Source organism: Atractosteus spatula, chromosome 14 (assembly GCF_055471065.1).
Source record: "Atractosteus spatula isolate fAtrSpa1 chromosome 14, fAtrSpa1.hap1, whole genome shotgun sequence".
Taxonomy (NCBI): domain Eukaryota; kingdom Metazoa; phylum Chordata; class Actinopteri; order Semionotiformes; family Lepisosteidae; genus Atractosteus; species Atractosteus spatula.
Genome location: NC_142719.1, coordinates 41,283,598 through 41,298,674, shown reverse-complemented (window position 1 = coordinate 41,298,674; position 15,077 = coordinate 41,283,598). Strand labels below are relative to the sequence as shown.

The 15,077-nt window shown below is 41.4% G+C and overlaps 1 protein-coding gene across 1 annotated transcript in view; it reads left to right on the top strand.

Annotated features, from left to right (window-relative positions):
• The first annotated feature begins 959 nt into the window (after nucleotides 1-959).
• The window catches only part of htr4 (5-hydroxytryptamine receptor 4), a 45,744-nt gene continuing 31,626 nt past the window's right edge, over nucleotides 960-15,077 (top strand). Inside the window, exon 1 of the mRNA XM_088931731.1 lies at nucleotides 960-1,035. Coding sequence (XP_088787857.1) covers nucleotides 1,001-1,035 — 35 coding nt within the window. The 5' untranslated portion in view covers nucleotides 960-1,000. The remainder of the gene's footprint in view (nucleotides 1,036-15,077) is intronic.

Genomic DNA, 15,077 nt, shown 5'->3' with positions numbered 1-15,077 from the left:
CACTGAAGAAACATGGTGAACTGAGCCACAGTAACCACACTGCGACCACCGGTGACTTTCCAGAGAGCAGCAGATTGGCCTCGTTCACAGCATTCACGGCTCTTCTTTTGTTTTTTTCCAGCAGGAGTTTTCTGTGTCCTTGGCCTGCACTCTCACATTTACATTGTCGGTTATTATTCTGTCATCTTCTCTTCTCCATTCTTACTCTGTTGCCATTCATCAGAAGAGAAGAAGCCTGGGCCTATTTGTAAGGTCGTCGGCCTTCGGTGTAGTGCTTAAAAACAAAATGACACTTAACACCTACTGACATTTCAAAGACCAAGAATAGTTGTTATGTTCTGCTATATAGTTGAAGGCTTTTGATTTCGTAATTTAGTTTAATTTTTTTATTTTTATTTTATCTGGCACTTAAAGCCACCACAGACAGCTGGTCTAGGGCTCGTCAATGTGCCATAGCTGTCATTTGGTCTCAGGTTCGTTCAGGCTGTCCAAGAAGTCAAAAGAACCTGTGACTTACTGTATGTGACAGAATATATGCAGAATATAACGCTTGACTGTGAATAATTAAAAGTGTTTCTGTTTAATGATCATAGATTTGAGGCAGCAGCCTCTGGCCTGTGCCTTTGCAAAGTAGAGTCTAATGTCAGTCTGGTCACTTTTAATAACTTCATTCACTGCTAAGTCTGTCACCGGTGGTCCATTTATCCCTCTAAAATCCTGCGCTGTTTATTGCCAGACCTGAGTGATTATTTTATTCACGACCTGCAAAAGGACTTTCAATTCCAGGCTTTGTAAAATAATATTGGTTTGGGATTCCAGAAGAGTTCCAGAAAGGTGTGGCTCAGCCCTGCAGGACACAGTTCCCACAAAGCTCGGTGTTCTGGGGGCCCTATTGGTGTCTATTTGAGTTTCCCTGCATCACTCAGTAACCTTTCCTCATCGTTGATCCGCAGGCTGTCTGTGTGTCCGTGGGTACCTGAATCTGAGACCCCAGGGCCAAATGCCTGTGATGGAAGAAGCTGATGTAAATGAGAGGTAAGGGCAGTCTAAGTCAATAAAACAATGTCCTTCTCTCTTGCAATTCCTTGTCTCCGTCTTTTAGATGTTAAATTTATTCTCCTCAACTAGTGCTTTGAATTTGATGTGGAGTTTTTTTCAGAAAGTGAAGACATTCATTCAGATTTCTTTTTGCAACACATCAGTGAACTGATAAAAGTTTTTTTTTTTTTAATGTTTTGTATTTCATCACCGGGGAAGCTGATTCCTGGAAATGGTCCTGCTTATACACTTGAAGCATAAATCTTTACTGAATGCCTGAATGAAAATGAATCATTTCATCTTGGCTGCTAATTCACACGGCTGTTCACTGTGGCTGACTGAGCTTGCTATGTGGTTTCCATGCTCTGCTCGTGCGTCTCCTGGTTTGTCATATTCTCCTGTGAAAAGGCACCCTCTAATATTGAAGGGCAGACACCTGTCTGCACTGGAAAATTAAAACCAGCCCCCCCCCCACTCCAGTTCCAGGTCATGGATACACTCTCCTCCTACGACTGGCAATCGGAAAGGCCAACGTTTTCTGCGAACGTGCTCCTCATCTTTCAGCGAAGTGTAAATGACAAGCTGTCCTGTGACACAACACCATGATCCGACGCCTTGACAGACTGACGATTCTGCTCCGTTAAGTGACAGATGAAAGATAGGCAGTTGCAGAGTAAAGGCATGTCGGCTTCCGAGAACATTAACGACAAAGCAGCCTGAATTTCACAGCTTCTAGCTCGGTCTGAAAATTGCCCCCCACTATTTTCTAGCTCTGCTATTCCATCTCTGCTGTCTCTTGCACCTCATGTGCGCTTGTAGGGTTACTTTCATAAGGTGGCACTCCCATCTTGCTCCAGATCAATAAACAGTCCCGTACTTGCAAAACCGCCCTGTTAAATCTGGGGATGTTGTGGGGATGCAAGGAGTCACAGCGTAGTCCAGCGAAGGTTTGAGACGAGTTTAATTGTGACGAAAACAGACATTTCTGGAGAACACGGATGGAGACACACACCACAGTGCCCTGAATTACAACAGTGTTACAGAGGGTTTTACACTCCAAGTCCATCCATAGTAGCGGTCACTCAAACACCCACTCATAGTAATAACACTGGGTGACCATTACCAAAATGCTTCCACTTATGACCCAGTGGCTGTTCCTGATGGTGTTATCCCAGCCTTTCAGCTATTTCTGAGATGTCACATACAGTATAACAGCAGATGTCTCTTTAAAATTCACTCAAGCTAGGTCAGGAGTAATGACCCCCAGGCCCGAGTCAGTCACTGTCATGAATACCATCAAAGCATTTTGTTTTCTCAGATTTCATTTGTCATCTGGGTTAGATCCTCTCCATCACATGCTTTTATTGTCTTACTAATTTATTTGGCCGATGCTTTCAGGCAAAGCGAATTACTTTTAAACAGCTGGGCATTTTACTAGGGCAGTCTCAGTGAAGTGCCACATTCAGAAGTACAACAGCAGCTGCCCACCTGGGATATGAACCCACGACCTTACAGCTCCAAGCCCAGAGCTACTTCACACTGCTGCCTCTGCAGATGTGCATCTTCTAGAGGCTGTCGCACAGCTAACACTGGCAAATACAGTCAAAAAAAAGAAACTTAAAAAGAGGCCGACTAAAATGTGTTTTCCGCAGGAAGTGTTTTGCGACTTAAGAAAGAGAAAGGAAGTTAGCATTCAGTGGAATAGAATGATCGCAAATCATAAGAAAATTATAACTGGGAGCATTAAATATGATCAGGGTGGAAGGAGGCGGCAAGAACAACATCCGCAGAAGCACATACAGGTAGTTATTAATTCGGAAGAAACAGATTAAAAAGGAAATGCAATTTTCCTGACTTATCCCCGGTTGCGGTAATTTAGCCTGCTGGGAGAGTTGTGAATACCAGAACACCTGTTTCTGCATTGAATCGCAGGTGTTGAATCAGTTTGTGATTCCTACCCTGGCAAGCGATCGGATCCTGTCATCTGCAAGCAGAGCACGATTTAGCAATGATGCTGGATTCCCCCAATGGCGCGGAACCAGCAGACTTACTGTCCCTCTTTTTGCCGCTGTTGCTGCAAAGGGGATTCTCTTCCGAAAGCAGATCGGTGCAGCATTATTGGCAAGGGGGCGATGGAGAAGGAAATGCTGCCAATGTACTGTAGATGAGCTGACCCCATCCGCTTGTGAGCTGTTTGCTGTTGAGCGTACCAAGATCTAGAGAGTAAGGCACCAGCAGGTTTAAGGGATAAGAACGAAGACAAAAAGAAGTGAAAAGAATGTCTTAGGGAGTATATTACCACAGTTTGCTAGAAACACTTTGAATATACACTGTCCTAGTTCTTTACATGAAGGGTTGTGAGGTGTATGGAACAAGCTACCCAGCCATGATGTTAAAGCAGAAACAAGAAATAGCTGGATAAGGTCCTTGGGTCAAATATCTACAAACCAACCAAATTGTCTAGATGGACCAAAGGTCTATTGTTTGGTAACTTTTCTAATGAACATTAGGTGTGTTTGCTGTATTGATATAGAATGCAGCTTGGTATTTCCTCATTAATCTCTTCTGAAGCGCAGCTCTCACTTCATACTTTTGTTTAGTTTGGATTAGAACTTGCCATAATTAAGGTTTTTGAAAACATTTAAACTATTTTAATCAAAGCAGGTGAAAAACATTACTCTCCGAACTGAAAAACATTCGCTGCCTGTTACCAATGCTTTTCAGCCTGTGTGGCGAGTCTGTTCACTGTTTTCTTATCCTAACATTATCACAGACACATTAGATGTTGTGCGATGATTGTTTTCTCTTAACTGACCTGGACAGACCCTGATGCACGGGCATGGGGTTTAAATCACTCTCATTTGGAGTTGACATAATGAGCACCAATTAGCCTTTAATGGCTGCCCTTACTGGAAAAAACTGCCCCCCATATTCATTGTTTTCTGTGTGTATGCGACTATCAATTACTTCTTACATTATTCTCTGAAGTCTCTGATCATCTGGCAAGCTTGTATAAAAGGCAAATGTGTTTTGGGTGTTTCATCTCTTGCAGTGCTCATGGATGGTTTAGCTTACAATGACAGTAATTAAAATTATTTTACCATTTCAAAAGATAACATTCTAAATACCAAAACTGGTTTACCTTCTGATATAGGTTGTTGCTTTATGGAGAAAATTGAAGCCATTAATTCAAGACAAAATAATAATTCAGCAGATAGGCAAGCTCATTTGACTATATTTTGAAGCTCTTAACAGTGCTCCTTGATGAATCTATAAATGCCAGAACACTTCAGCAGGTGGTTGCAAGTTAATGCTCTAAGTTTTCAGCAAATTAGTCAAAATCCTGTTTGATGAAGCATGAAGCTGTTGACCACGATAGCAGATTATCTCATCTTGCAGCACAGTCTGTTCATACTGTCTCTCTCTAAACAGGTTTGTCATGTTCTGACCCAGGCCAGGAATGGCCTGCTGGGATTGCAAACAGCCTCTTTGAGGGGAGTTTCTGAAATCCCCGCAGCTCGTAAACACGATTCCTAGAAAGACCCCGTGCCTCTCCTAAGCGTGTTTCAAATCTCTGTGAAAAAAGTTCCCAAAATAACTTCTGGTTTCCTGCCGGGTTTAACACAGCTGCAAGGATGCAACACAGTGACAGTTGGTGAGGGGGAAAAGGCTGGTAGCTCTAGAGGAATTTTGAATGTCACCCCCTTGAGCAGATTTTTCACTAGAATGTATCAGCTGAAGTGGAGAAGACGAGGTTAAAAGCATCTTAACTGCAAGATGCGATTCCGTGCCCTTGTTTGCGTTGTCAGTCTGCACACTTTACGGTTATCCATCATCAGTAAACTGAGGAAGCCTTTGCTGGCAGTCAGAAACACAGAAGCTACCATTCTCCGCCCCTTGGTGGACAAAATGTTAGGATCCCCTCTCCCACCACTGAACGAGGTGTTGGAAGTCCGTGAACAGCAGGAATGTCCCTGCTTGTCACGAGATCTTGACATTTTTCATGGGGGTGGTTCCCGCACACCACCACTGCTTCCCCCAGTTTGCAGTATTGTTGAGGTCCGGCGATCTCTCTGGCCAGCGAAGCTGACAGAAGCCTGGCCTGCTGTCCCACTGTCCGACTCTGGGAGGGGAGAGGGAGGGTTTTCTGAGTCCAGCATTTGTACTGCAGCTGATTGTTTACATCAGCGGTTCTCACTCCTCATACTGGTGACCCCTCCCCCCACCTGCTGGTTCTCATTCCCTCCCTCCTTCATTAGACCATCAATCAGTCACAAGTTTGGGATTTTATTTCATTTACAAAATACCATGTTCAAGAGGAGGGAACAAAGAGTTCAAATAACAATATCTATTAATTATTATTATTATTATTATTAAGACAATGAAGGGTTTGATTGTGTAACTGAGGGCTCAGCTGGAATACAACCCAACAGGTGTGGGGGTCACCAGGATTGGGAACCACTGGTTCACATGTTTTCACCTTCACATTGAATAACAATGGGGATACAATTCAGCAAACGCATTTTAATGCCCACAGTTGAACAGCAAATTGAATATCTAATCGAATTAAATGCATGACTGGGTAGACAGCGACAGCAATATGTATGATCCAAAATAAACAAGGTTTAATTCTCCTTAATTTTGTCGCTGCACATAGCTTGTTTATTATCAAGCAAATAAGCTACAGCTGTATGTGTCTGTAAAAGGCACAGAAACATTTCTCTTTTCTGTTGTGTGAAGATCTTTTCCAATTAGTAGTGATTGTTTATCTTCATAAACGGTTACAGAGTATCCCATCTTCTTACTTAGAAGTTTGTTAACAGGTTTTACAGGTTTTAATCTAAAGATGTTTATACTTGGAAATCTCTTTAAGCTACTGGCAGCCCACCACTACCAACTGCTACTGATGAAATCCATATGAATGTTTCTCCACCTAAACATTTGCAACTTATTTCTTAATAAAAGTACTGGAGTAGAGTTTTAAATTCCATTGTTGTTCAAAGGATTACTCTGTCATAAAATCAGAAATGCCAAATGATTTTGTTTTGTTTTTGTATGTTCAACACTGTACTTCTGTGTTTAACATTAGCTGGTTATTCAAAGCTTACTATAGTTGGAAAAGGCTTGTTAATGTGGAATCATATTGCTCCTGTATTGCTCCTATATTGTTTTCCAAACATTGGAAAATTGGAAGCTTTAATGAATCATTTCTATTTATCTCAGTATCGGATATTACTTGAACAAAGGGAGGATCGAAAAGAGATCATAAACCATTCTATATACCATTGGCATTTGCTATACATAAATCAAGTGTTTCTCATTATAATATTTCTCCTAAAAAATGCATGGTAGTTTCACTCACTACATGAAAAAGGAAGAGTTTCTGCATTCAGTCTGTACTGTTTATAGGTTAAAGTATTTGCCTCAACTTAGCTTTATTCTGTACTGCGAAATTATGTAGTATATTGTATACAGTAAATTAAACCTCCATTATTTAAAAGACCCAGGTTATAAATAACAATTTGTAATCTGAATTATTAAATACAGAGACTTGAGTGGAACAAGGTTAGAAATGAATCAAAAGGATTATATATTTCCTTTGTCACCCTCAGTAATTCAGAAAGACAGTGTGCTCATTTTCAAACAAGCTGCTGGTTCATGGAATGCAATGATAATAAAAACTTTGTATATTTCGGGGAACCTTCATTGTTTGTTTCTATTCTAGGGGTATTACCTCATAGCAGGACTGGTAGTTTGATATACAGTAAGGTGTGCACTTGTGTCTTGTGCCTTAAGACCCAGCTGGCAGAAGGCCAGGCATGAAGTTTGAATCTGAGTTTTCCTTCCCCTGTTTCACAAGAGCCTAAATAGACTAGCGCACTGTCATTGTAAATCATAAAGAGGATAAGCATGTCTTTGGAGTTTTTCTGGTCCTACATGTGTGAGATTAGTAGTGTCGCTTGTGTCGCAATCTGTTGGTGGATCTGCTCTTTTCTCAGAAGCTCTTCTAGCTGTCAGCGACTGAACTGGAAATCGTCACCAGTGTCACAGAGCAACAGCAGGCTGACAGATTTGAAGAGTCGGATGGTAAAACCGTCCTTCCTCCAAAGCCTGCAACCTGCTATCTCACCTCAGTCACCTCTGGAGCGAAAAAAAATTAAAACTGTGCCTTTTCTTTTGTCTTTAATTGCACATCGATTTTTCTGAGGGCTTCGTAGGCGCTGGATTCTAAATGAATGACAAGTTCAAGTTAAGATAATCTCAGAAGGTAGAAGCCATTGCTCTGTTATTCCTTTCCGGCCCTGTCTCTCTGCTCTGCTTCCATCATCCAGCACAAATGGCGAAAAAGATTAAACCCAGAAACACGAAAATGACGCAGACGCAGAAGGAGGACAAAAGGAATCTGAAGGCCCATTTTAAAGAGGTGCAGTCGAATGAGGCACTAAATATAAGGTGCTATTTCATATTGTGTCATGCTTTTTTGGAAATCTCCAAAAATACACCATGTGACTGATTATAAGGTAAGAATGACTCCTGAATCGAGGCGGTTTGGATTTAGTTTAGGCTTGAATGACCTGCAGGTGTGTTAGAAGTAAAATGTTAACTTCTGGCAAGGCTTCTGTAAGTGTGAAACATGCAACGCATTAGACATTAACTGTCCTTTGACAATCTGTTGGGTAGATTATGAATTGATCTCTTTGAGAGGAGGAAAGTCGTTGAATTCTTGCTTTGCAATTTTTACCTGCAAATGTTTCAAAGGTAGGGGGTACAAAAACAATATGGAAAGCAGAAAACATGCTTTTTGATAAGTGCTGGTCAATTTTATTCTGAAGCACGTGAAAGAAAATCAAAAGCATAGCATCTCATATATTTTTGAAGACCGTTCTAGGACTAATAGTAATAAATAATGTATCTGTACCATCTTGATTATTTACTCCACCAACAGGGAGAAAGAAGAAAGACTTAATGAATAGTTGTTGTTTCCTTTCATACAAACAAGATTGTGGCAATGGGTGGTTGAATGACTACTACATCAGAGCCAAAAATAAACTTACCAGAAACCCTTTTAAAGTCTCTACATCCTGAAACCTAAAAGATATCTCTAAGAAATGAAGTCTTCTATTGCTTGAAGAAGAATGGCCTTATAAGAGAGGGATAACTGTAGATTAAATAAAAAAGTGCAAAGTACCAAGAACTCCCACCTAACAGCTTCCAGGAAAAACAGAACTATGAGGAATCGAGGGAGATTAGGATAATGCTTATGCTGCTTGGAGTCATAAACCGAAGAGGCTCATGTCTCCTGATGGCACCGTGTTTAGACTCATGTTAAGTAAGCAGCCGCGCAAGGTTTGGTGCAAAGAGCAATTCCAAGGCATGTATTCAGGAGTCTGCAATTCATTAACGAAACCAGGAACTTCTGGCCTTGCCAGGCCACAGCAGTATGTCTCATGGACTTTGTGAAAGGTGTGCGTCTAGGGGCTCTGGTGTTAAACCCTTCTGCAGGAGAGAAGCTTGTTCACTGAGTCACATTACACACTGACCTAACTGCTCTGAAGTAACACAGGGAAACATTGATCAGAGGCACCTAAAAATATGCATTTGTAACCTGTCCTGTGGAAGCAATGATGTATGTTTTACATAAGAGGCCATTAAGCTCAAGTACGGTTGTTCTCTTTGATTCTATCCTGCTTGTGGCGTCACTCAAGAGAACCTCACAGCTTATTGGAAGGAGGGGCAATGGTATTAAAATAACAGTGTGTGTGGTGGAGCTGGAGCTGGAGGTGTTCATGAATGGCTGTGATTGAACTCCAGAGGGGCAGAGCTGCACTGGTTGCATGTGTGATTGGACCTGTGTTACGGAGGCTAAATTGAAGCATTTTCTTCTGCCTCGCATACATGTTTCCACATTACCCTGCTGATTTCACAAGAAAGTTTAGTCTTCTAATGTGTCAGTTGTCGATGGGTGTAGGAAAGAAGCTGGTTGGTACTTACTGACTAAAAACTGCAAGCCTATTTTCTCTGGTGGACAAACACTAATCAAATTGTGCAACTTGTTATCACCCCCTGTACACCTAGAGGGCGCTCTACTTCTGTCCTGCTCCTAGTTCCCTGTGATTATTCATGTCTTTCTGGTGTGTCTTGTTGTGGAGCCTATTTACTTCCTGTGTCTGCTCTGCTCCTGGCTCAGCATTGAGGGTACGGATGTCGTGAGACCAGCCTAGCACCAGGCCGCCCCACGTCCGCATAGCTTTCTATATCATCTGACCCCCTGAGCCTGGGCTAACCTCTGTGTTGCCCCTTTTACTGCTACACATAGGGTCTCTACTGCTCCCCTAGTCATTCTACGGCTTGCCCTTCTGACATCCGTGACACTTGTTTGTTTACTCTGGAAAGGGCAATCTGTCCACCTTTCATTCTCCATGAATACTAAAGTTAGAAAATGGAGGGTACAGGCCTCCTGAAGTTCCTTAAAGCTTGACTAACTGTGACCCTATTTTTATATTTGGCTGTTAGAAAGAATCAGCATTGACGAGTGCATTTCAAAACCGCAATGAAAGTAAAATGTACACAGTAACTAGTAAAACCTCCAATTTACATCACAAAATAGACGACATTCAGAACAAAACATCTGGTTATGTGATGTGGCCTTATAACATTGTAAGCAACTTAGATTGTAAATAAATCTCTTTTAATCAAATAGAAATATTGCTCTCAACTCCCAGATGGCATTGCCAAAAAATACTACTTACTTGTTCACTCTGCATGCAGATCATGTCGGAACTTTTCTGCGGTGAAATGTCTTCTGCACAACCTGTACTTTCCCACTGGGACATCACATTACCTTAGTCATTATGGTGACTAGTGAGCAGGAAGGGCCGCTTCACATCGTAGTTCGTGGGAACTTGAATGCAAGTTTGCAATAGCATGGTGATTTACAGTAATTTCACAAAGTTTAGGATTTTGTGCTGAGTTTGAAATTTGTTTAAAAAAAATCCAAAATGTCAATGAATTTATTTTGTTACAAAGATTTAATAAACAGTCTGAGAAATTGGGCAGTTCCCCTTTACAGAAAATCTATGAAACGTTGGATAAATACGCCATTTCCTGGCAATGTCATTGGTAATCAACAAAATAGAGGGAACCTGAACAAACACTGTATGAGAAGCACCATGCATTGCAACAAGGATCAGAGTGAGATTGTGTTTGAGAGAGCATCAGAAACTGCGAAAACCACAAAGCCTGGGAGATGGCTCATTTTCATGGCGACTTTCTGCAAAATAAATGAATCAATTAAGCCAAATCCATGAACTGTGCTACTCTCAGCTGAGATGGAGGCACACAGATGTCTTATACAGATATCCGTGGAATACTTGAAGGTGATTTCAGAGAATAAAGGCACTGAAAATCATATACCCTACCCATGTGCCATTGTAACTCTTGAAGACTGGCAGGCTCACAGTCAGAAAGCCAACAGGGCTTTTTCAAGTGTTAATTAATATAACTGGAGCCTCTCCTGGAAGCTTTTCTCAAGTGAACAATGGTCCTTATGCGAGAACAATGCAGAATCACAATGCCTGTATTTTTGTACTTTTCCAGTTGACAATGTGTATATCATTCCATGGGCACCTGTTATTTGATTGTTCTGTTTCAAGGACAGGACAGGTTTTATTATGCTCGTGTAATCCCAAAGGCTGAGATGATAAATATGTAAATGTTTTTAATGCATTTATTTGGTGAAGAAATTGAGCTAAAATTTATGGTACATACTGTATCTTACTTTCACAGCACATCATTTCAAATGTTCACATTAAGTTTGCCTCAATTTCTACATCCTATACATTTTTCTTTGCACAAAGCTTCTTCCTTTCTCCCCCAAATTGAACAATCCTGCCTAACACCATCCTAAGTCTCTGTGAAAACTGTACGGATGACTAAATTAAATTAATGCATATCATTTTATGCATTTAAATGTGTTCTGTCATGATGTGGGGTGGTTTGCTGGAGATTCTGCCTGCCTTACAGTCACAGGGAGAATTTCAATATATGTGTATGCATTTTCCAGTCTTTTTATCAGGGATCTCTCTCTTGTTTGCTTGTATTCTTAATTGGAAGAATTCTGACTATAGCACCGATGTGGCAGGCATGGCTGCTATTGATCGCCTGGCCTCAGCGCCTCATTAGAATGAGCTGTGCCACTGTGCCATTAGAGAGCTCATTCAACAGATAGATAAGGGTGAGGAGTACAAAGTGTTCTGTTTGTCCGTGTTCTTCGTGTTTATGGAAAAATATGGAATTGACAATTATTCTTCTACTTATACCCCGTACCACCCCCCCCCCTCCCACCTCCCCTCTGCATTATTTCTCCATTTCCTAGTTTGACTCCTTCCCGATTGTCTTTTTCCTTTTTGACACTCTGGGTTATATGCAGAGATTATACAATATGCTCTGAAAATATGCAGCGCCGCTGTCCTGCAACGTGGCCCCTCAGGCACATGGTACCACTTCCACACAGGCAGCAGCAGCAAATGGAGTCATTCCCATATTCCACTGTCATTACAAACTACAGTAGGATCCAGGGGTACCTCTTAGTGGCAGAAGCAGTAAAGATGCTCAACCTGAGTACAGTTTAAGACCTGTTGCCCTGATCCTGGTCAGTCACCTGCTGGTTTTCATTGCAGCTGAGCTCTTTACTTAAATTAAATTAAATTACTCCTTAACAAAACCAACAAACTGCTCGATGAGATCCTTTGGATCATATTTTTTTCTATTCAAAGCCTGAAGAGTTTAATCTACTGAAGATATGCCATAGTTAAAAGGCAACCTCCTATACGTTTAGAAACTGAAACCAGTGGAGAGCAAATTAAACCTCTTATTAGGCATATTAATGTTTCGGTTACAGATCTGAGTGTCCAGGTGGAGCAGGCACTAGCAGATGTCTACAGTTAGTCCCCAGAACCAGGACTGGGAGCCTCTACTTTAAGGCACACAACCCTGTTATGTGCACGCCCAACTCTGATCCACAGTGCTGCTGGGTGGCTGGGTCTTTCATTGACAGCCGCCTGCAAGACACACGTGAGGGACAGGTCACTTCCTGTCCGGAGCCTGTGTGGAGCCTGCAGAGCAATGAACACAGGCATACCCAGCAAACCCAGGGAAGACCTTCTTCTCAGCACAGGAGCTGTGGTGGTGGTGAGGCAGGGCGGTGGACAGCTCTTCATTCCAAATTTCAGGAAATGAGAACCGTGTATTAATGAATTTTAATGCACATATTGTTTGCATCCCCTATGCATCCAATATATGTATTAAATCTATCTCATTGGACACTACCTGGCTGAATCCTGGGCCCATCAGACTGCTTGACCTGTCAGTGTCCCTGGCTTGAGGGACAGGCTCCTTGGGGAATGCACTATTATGTTGTTAGACTCTGTCTCATTTGCTCAGCGGTAATTTGATTGAGAATTCATGGTCTCTGTGCTTGTTTGCATGAACGTAACAAATTTTAGGGATCCTGCGGTGCGTTAAATGTGTGGCTGATTAGCTGATGGCTGAGCCTGTCTGGGATTACTAAAGAATCAAGCAATTGTTTCTTCTTCTTTTCAACCTCCAAGGCCCTGGGCTTTAATTTTGCGCCTTTTTTGACTATTCCCGTCTGCTGCCAGTTTAAAAATCTAGGGAGCAATGACAAGTAGAGTTATTAAGTTGTTCTTATGCATTTATCATCCAAACTTAAACTTTATTCCATCCTCAAGAGATTGCTGTGTGTCTCACAGACAGCCTGAACTTTACTCACCTTTTGTGTTCTCAGTTCAGATTCAAGCAGCCACAGATGCTGGTGTTGTTCGAGTCCCCCTTGATATTTTTGGTTTTGCTGTTAGTTGACAATCTTCCCCTCGATGGGAGCTCGATAGGAGTGTTCCACATGCCTCCAGTTACAATCTGCCCAGCTTTCCGGTTAAAGAACTGGAAACGGTCCATGGCACTGTCTCTGCGGAGGCCGATTAATTACGTCTCTGCAGTCTGCAGGCTATCACACTCCTGCGATCACAGGATGAGGTGAGGCAGATAAAGGTGATCGGAGAGATAGTTTGTTCCCAGTTTCTATCTGCAGTCCTCTGCTACCTGATTAGAGGAATGATGCAATTCACAATCTGTAATCGGATTGCATTAGGACAGACATCAATACTCGCTGTCACGTTCAGATGTCTGTTATCCAGAACTGTAGCATGGTGGCTGTGGAGGTCCTCTTAGAAGCTACTACTTTTGTTAATTAGTGGCTCAATGGGAGCCACAGGTGTTGTTAATTTTAATGATCATGCCCATTGATTTTTCTGATACAAAATGAAGTATTTATTGCAAGCAAGGATCACACAGAAATGTGAAGAACCTGTGTCTGTACTTCTATAATTAAGACAAGGAGGAAAGTATCTTACTTGTTCAAAGTAGAAGAAGCCTTGTTGAAAGGGTAATGAGGATGTGTACAGTGATGTCACACTTAAATTTCTTTCTGTTTTGTCACACTTGAGTGATTGGAAGGAAGTGGTATATTGAGATGACAGTAATGGACACAGGAAGGGGGAATTCTCACAGGACTGGTGTTCCATTCACACATACATCTCCAGTATCACACACAGTCAAATTAAATTACTGTTTGTCATTAAATCAGGTTCTTTTGGGAAGGTTCAATTGGGTTTAAGAGACATGATTCACGTTCTTGTTCTTCACAATCTTCTTGTGCAGTAGGTCACTGCACGGTGATCACTGGCAAAAACTGGCCCCTGCATGCAACTCTTTGGATGTAAGCCATCATGCCATCACAGGGTTCCATAGAAAGAAAGTGCAGAAAGGCTTTTGAAATATCATCCATGTCAGGTTTTCTTCTGCCCCTGAAACTCTACCCGAACAACTACAGTACCTGTTAGAACAGAAAATCAGGTAACCGGTAATAGGAAGAGAGCATTCCTGTCAGGATCCAAGTCTCAGAAGACTTTGAGGAGTTTGTACTCTACTAGCATAACAAATTATAGCTGAATAGAGGGGTGAATGGGAAGATAAATAAAAAGGTACCTTATCTGTGTTGAAATCTAACATCTAAGTAATTTAGCAACTGACCTCAGTTTCTGTCCCTCTCCTTCCATCTGGTATTGTGATGGTCAATGACCTTGCCTTTCCCACTTCCTCTGTGCATACAATCTATGTATTAAATCTATCTGATCAATGCTATGTACAGTATATGGGAGGGGAGAAGTCTTTAAACTACTGTACTGTACATAATCTGGATTTGTATGGTAAATAAATTAGCAAACAGGCTTGCTGGTGTTCAAATTGTTGTATGCCATGTTCATAAATCAAAGTCTTCTTCCATCTCAATACCACACTTTTGAGCGGTTCTGTAGATTAGTTTGCTTTTTCCTTCCTTAGAATAGTCACAAAGCTCACTGACCTAAATAGAGACTTGACTGCAGATCATAATTCAGAATTAAACTGTAAAAAATGTGTTAATGGACTGAGCAATGAGAAGAAAGAATTAGGGCAACAAGCCATTGGGGATTGTGTGGGACATGTGTGGCCTGCTGTTGGATTAATAAAGGAAAAGCTCATAAATGTTGAATTTCATTCATGGCAAAGTGCATTGTCTGACAGACCTCCATTCACAGATGAAAAGGAGAGAATGATTCCCCTTGAGATTTCAGAATCTTTTGAATTTTCAAACTAGTGTCTCCTGGAATCTGTGCAAAATCTAATTCATATCCTCACCTCGATAAGTTATGTGTGAGGTTTTTGAATGATATCAGAGGATTGTTTTATTGATTTAGATAAGAAAACCATCCTTCTGCTGACAAAAAGGAGTCTTTCACGCATGTTCTCTTCAGAAAGACTGGGAACAACACAGTTTCAAAATGGAAATCTGAATGTTGGCAATAACAAGAATGGTATTCCTTTCTTTAGCCAACGAAAGCAACCAAATATAGAGGCATAGAGTAAAATTCACACTGCAATGGACTGACTCAAAGCACAAATGGGTAAGAAAGAGCATCAAA